Source organism: Triticum dicoccoides, chromosome 7A (assembly GCF_002162155.2).
Source record: "Triticum dicoccoides isolate Atlit2015 ecotype Zavitan chromosome 7A, WEW_v2.0, whole genome shotgun sequence".
Taxonomy (NCBI): domain Eukaryota; kingdom Viridiplantae; phylum Streptophyta; class Magnoliopsida; order Poales; family Poaceae; genus Triticum; species Triticum dicoccoides.
In genome coordinates this window covers 457,513,902-457,519,237 of record NC_041392.1, presented here as the reverse complement: position 1 = coordinate 457,519,237, position 5,336 = coordinate 457,513,902, and the positions used below count along the sequence as shown (strand labels likewise).

General features: G+C 42.7%; 1 protein-coding gene across 1 annotated transcript; it reads left to right on the top strand.

Annotated features, from left to right (window-relative positions):
• Positions 1-167: 167 nt before the first annotated feature.
• Positions 168-3,747, top strand: LOC119329374. The gene is made up of 7 exons (XM_037602411.1): positions 168-381; positions 1,248-1,681; positions 2,182-2,351; positions 2,429-2,509; positions 2,601-2,676; positions 2,757-2,846; positions 3,232-3,747. The coding sequence occupies exons 2-7, from the start codon at positions 1,264-1,266 to the stop codon at positions 3,393-3,395; spliced, it is 999 nt and encodes a 332-aa protein (XP_037458308.1). The 5' UTR covers positions 168-381; positions 1,248-1,263; the 3' UTR covers positions 3,396-3,747.
• Positions 3,748-5,336: the final 1,589 nt, after the last annotated feature.

Genomic DNA, 5,336 nt, shown 5'->3' with positions numbered 1-5,336 from the left:
TCGGTTACGTTTTTTTTTTTTTTTGAGAAACCTCGATTTATTTTTGAGAAACCTCGACTTGGTTACGCGTGCGTGAGTAAATGAGATGGCCCGAGACAATAGATGGGCCAACGCGTCCCATTTTCCTGAGCGTAAAACGAGACAAGTCCCTTAACCCGCCCCGAGCCCATGTAAACCGCGTCTAGAAGCCCTAAAAAAAAGTAAACGGCGTCTAGAGAATTCCCGGGACACCACGCGGCACACGGAGGTAGCTCGCCCAAGCGCAACTCAATCCCCCGCTTCTCTTCCCCAAATTCTCAAATCGCGAGCTCGGAACACTTGCATCCTACTCGGATCGGATCGCCCATTCGCCCGTCCCCCGCTCCTCGTCGGGAGCTTCAGGTTCGGTTGGTTCCGCCCCAAATCCTTACATGTCATTTCCGATCCTCACCACTGAATTTTCGGGGTTCATCCATGTTTTGTCGCGGCGATTTCATCTCGTTTTGGGCTACTTGTCCTGTTGTTTAGGTAGTTGCTCGCCATCCGTGCCTTGATCCTATTCTGGCTCGGGGGCGTCGCCGGCGGGAACCAGGGCATTTCCCGGCGTCTTTTTGGGTCTTTTGCGTGCCTTTTTTGGTGCGTGCGTGCTGACAAAAATCCGAGCTAGGGTTTGTGTTGGGGATATAAACTCACTTTTAGTTTTATTTCGTGGTGAATAGATGCTGCTGCTGTGACCTAGTTGAGGTAATAGCAGCGTGATTTGTCCGTCGTGGCATTCATAACATGTAGGCTTAAACACGAAAGAACATAAAAGTGTACAGCACATTGCACCGCAGCGGTGCTACTGAATTGAGTTGAGCAAGAGGAAGTATTCAGTCTTTGAGCCATTCCAGTGGGATTTGGTTGGAATGGAACATATTGGATTGATATCTTTGATCGGATGCTTCTTTTTTGTTACTCCTTATGTAATACTGTAGCGAAATTAGCGTCTTGATCACACTTTTATGCCATTTATTTATCCTGTCAGAGACGCTTGCGAAGTAGGGCCCTGGTGTGTAAATTTCTTAATTCTACTTGCTATGTTTGATAGATTAGATTGGTGTTAGTGTATGCTTTGTTCTAACTTCTACTTACAGATCTGGATTTCTGGATTTGAGTACTGAGTACAACTTTTTGGCTCAGATTTCATATATCATGTATCACAATTTTAGTTTTCCAAAAAGTAATATCATTGTTGTTTACATTTCACACGCCTTTTAACTGGGCAGAGAGCTTCAGTACAAGATGCAAAGGGGAAGGGGCGGGAGAGGTGGTCTCTTTGGTTTTGGGGACCCTTTTCCTGCTTTTGGCGGCTTTGTACCACCTGGGAACCTTATGTCCAGTTTCTTTGGTGGGTCAAATCCCTTTGATGATCCCTTCTTCACCAATCCCTCTGGTTCTATGATTGGACCTAGCCTGTTTGAGCAAAGCATTTTTGGTTCAAGCATGTTCCGGCCACACAGAGCTCTAAATGTAGGAGGCTTCCAGCAGCAAGGTCCTGAACCAAGCAGGCCAAAAGGGCCGATTATTGAGGAGTTGCCTTCAGACGACGACGATGGTGCAGATGCGAATGAACATGATGAGAAGAAGAGAACTAACTCTATGAAACATCCAAGGATTAGCAAAGAGCCATATGTGGAGGACTCTGGTGATGAAGTTCAAGGTTGGTTTATGTTATGCTGTTAATAGGAGTTTTTCCAGCTGCCTGCATGTTACTTTTCACAATCTAGTTTCAGCTTGTCTGTAAGTGATTGAATGAAGATAAATATATATGACTGGTAATGGCTCGTTGCTGTTTTTTGTTATGCAATTTAGTGCATGCCCCATATGGCCTGGAACTCTGTACCAAATTCTGTCTTTATAGACTCAGGAATCCACAAGATTGTTTTGGAGTAAACCTATATTCCTGTAGCTGTGGTAGTATACATTAGAACTATTCAAATTCATTTTGTTTTTGCTGCTATCATTTAAGATTTAGTGCTAGCTGGTATTGTTGCCAGGCTAGCCTGCTATCATGTTATTGGTTTCCTGGATCCTCACTCAGATGTGATTCTCTTTCTTTTGTCGAAGGACTGTTGAGAATATGTGCTTTTTACATGTCAGAAAGATTCACAAAACAGCTGAAAACAAGGGCAGGGTACTAATGCTGAGAACTTTTAACAGATAATAAGAGACCCAGACATGAGAAATTTGGGAAAGAGTATGTCAGGGCTGGCACATCATATCAACAGCAACAGACCTATATGTTTCAGAGCTCAACTGTTACATATGGTGGTTCAAATGGGGCATGTTATATGTCTTCAACGACTAGGAGGAGTGGTGGAGATGGGGTAGTAAGTCCCTCTCAGCAGTGCTGTCATCTGTTAAGGTGCAAAGTTCTGGTGGTGATTGTTTCTTCAATGTCTTCTAGGTTACAATGGAAGAAAGTAAGGAAGCAGACACAACAAGTGGTAAAGCAACTCACAGGATCGCACGTGGCATTGGCAATAAGGTGTGTTTTCTTCACAACCCAGACATATGACTTTATTTCTTTGGACTACACCAAGGATAAATGATTTAGAGCCATGATTCCGTTGCTGCAGGGTCATGCACTGACTAGGAAACTGAACTGCGATGGAAAAGTTAACACCATGCAAACTTTGCAGAACTTGAGTGAAGGTTTTACTACTCTATTGTCATTCTGTTGCCGGAACCCTTATTCATGTTGTTTCTGATACTATTTTTTTCTTCTCTTGCAGATGAGCTTGCTGGGTTTGAGGAATCATGGCAAAGGAATGCAGGGCCTTGTCTGCCTGGTTGGGATCCCAGATTAAACATGCTTAACAGTGGTACGTCCCTTCTCTCTGTTGGTATCTTCCTGCATGTCTCAGGTTACTGACAAATTTGAAACTCACTCATGTAACCAGAGGAACACGGCAGTTCAGGTCATCAACAAGTTGCAACTGACCCATGCATAGAAAACTATGGCAGGACTACATGAATGTATATACCAAGATAATGAAAGCATCAGCTTTATTAGACTTGTTGATAAAGACCTGAGAAGCTAACAAACATAGTTTATCCACGTGAGACAAGTTAACCCTGAGTTCAGATCTCTATCTTCAAATTAGTTATCTTTCTACGTTAGTAACCTGATGAATTGCATGCCTGTTGTTTTCGTGTTCTAGCTAGTTTGATCCCTGGAGTGGTTATCTTACATTCTTGATAAAGCAGGAACTCTTAGCCCTGGCATCCAAGAAGATAATGGAATGTCTGCACTTCCAACACCCAATGAAATGTTTGCTCTTCCAGCACCCGAACAATATCGTGGCTCCATTTCGTCGAGGATGAAGAGGCGCCCTTTGAATGGTTCATCCCAGGGCAGTCCCCGTCCATGATTTCCTCGGGAATTTAGGCAGAACTGTGTTCCCGGTTTGAAGAAAAGGAAGAGGATGAATCGCTAGCTGCAGCTATTCAGAAAACTATGTCTACGTTTTACTCAGCTTAGCTTAAAAGGTTCTGTTGCTATTGTTGATGTATATTGTTGTTCCCTTCAGCATGGATGCGCACGCAGTCATAAAAAATGTAACTTCTGTTTACAAGAACGATCATATCTTCCACGACTGTTGAGTAACTATGTTGGCACTATGGTGGATGGGTTCGATGTGGAGATTCAATAATCTTCCAAAGCAATCCCACCAATTTGTGGTGTACTATCTACTATGCTTAGTAACCTGATATTACATGTCATTACAGCTCATAATTGAGTTGCATATTAGTCATTTGCATTTTTTTTTAAAAGGAGACTAAACCCCAGAGCTTTGCATCATTGTGAGTATATGGATTGTAGGAATATCTTATTATGAGACAAATGTAGTACTCCCTCTGTAAAGAAATATAAGAATGTTTGGATCACTACTTTAGTGATCTTAAAGCTTTTGTATTTCTTTATTTCTTTATTTACAGAGGGAGTAATTATTAGGCGGAGTGCATAATAAAGGCAACCACAATTAAGCCATTACAAGATGAAATAAACAACTATGACTAAGGGCCCGTTCGGATTCCTTCCCCTCCACAACTCTGCTCCCGGAGCTGGAGGAGCGGCAGTTCAAAATCGTGGAGTGGGGAAGGAGGTGCTCCACAGATTCTCTAATTTCACGGAGCGGAAGGATTACCGAACACCCCTTAAGTTGACTTCTTCTGCTGCAACGCCTTTAAAAAAGAACAAGCGTCCTTGCACTGCCGTTGCCAAGGATACCACTAATGCCAGAGAACATCCGTCCATATAGGCACAAGCCAAAACACAGGAGTGAGACAGAAAAGCAAGTCATGGATCTTCTACAAACATGGGTGATTCAACGTAGCTCCAGTCCATTTGCATCTCCTGTGATTTTGGTCAAGAAGAAAGATGTCACATGGCGCTTATGCACAGATTATCAACACCTCAACGCCATGACAATGATTGCCAAATTTTTAGTGCCAATCATCGAACATTTGATGGAAGAATTGCATGAGGCAAAATGATTCTTCAAGTTAAATATGGGAGCAGTATATCATAAGATATAAATGGCACAAGGGGTACACACAACAAAATTGACACTTTAATGTTTTTAATAGTGTTAGTCGTCTGAACGGAGGTTGCGTAGAAAAGCGTTGGTGAAAGTTGGATTAGTTGTTGACTTTGGTCGAACGGGACTTCACAAGATCAAATGTAAATTTTGCTTGATCGCAATTGGTTTGAGTCGTAATTGGCTCCTCAAATCCGAAAGTAGAGCTTCCAAAATGGGTAGCCCTATCCTCTTCTCTTGAGATTTTCTTATTCAACTAGATCATTGATGGCGTGCATTGCCTCGCCCGTTTAGTTCGACCTATATTTGCTATACTACAAAGTAATTGGTATACATTTGTTTGAAGTATTGTGTTTTCTTGTGGCTTGTGGTTATTTCCTGTAACACCCACGATGCGACTATATCTCACACGTGTCGAGGCACGACTTAAAGGCATAACCGCATGGTGGTTTTGTCGCAAGAAGGGTAATCTTCACACAATCCCATGTACTGAATAAGAGAGGGATAAAGGGTTGGCTTACAATCGCCACTTCACACAAATAACAAGTTAAACATACATCATCCAGAGTACAATCAAGGTCCGACTATGAAACCAAAATAAAAGAAGACAACCCCAAATGCTAGATCCCCGATCGTCTCAACTGGGCATCACTACTGATCATCCGGAAAAGACATATAATAACGACCAGGAGCTTCATCAAACTCCCACTTGAGCTCGGTTGCGTCACCTGCACTGGTATCATCAGCACCTGCAACTGTTTTGGAAGTATC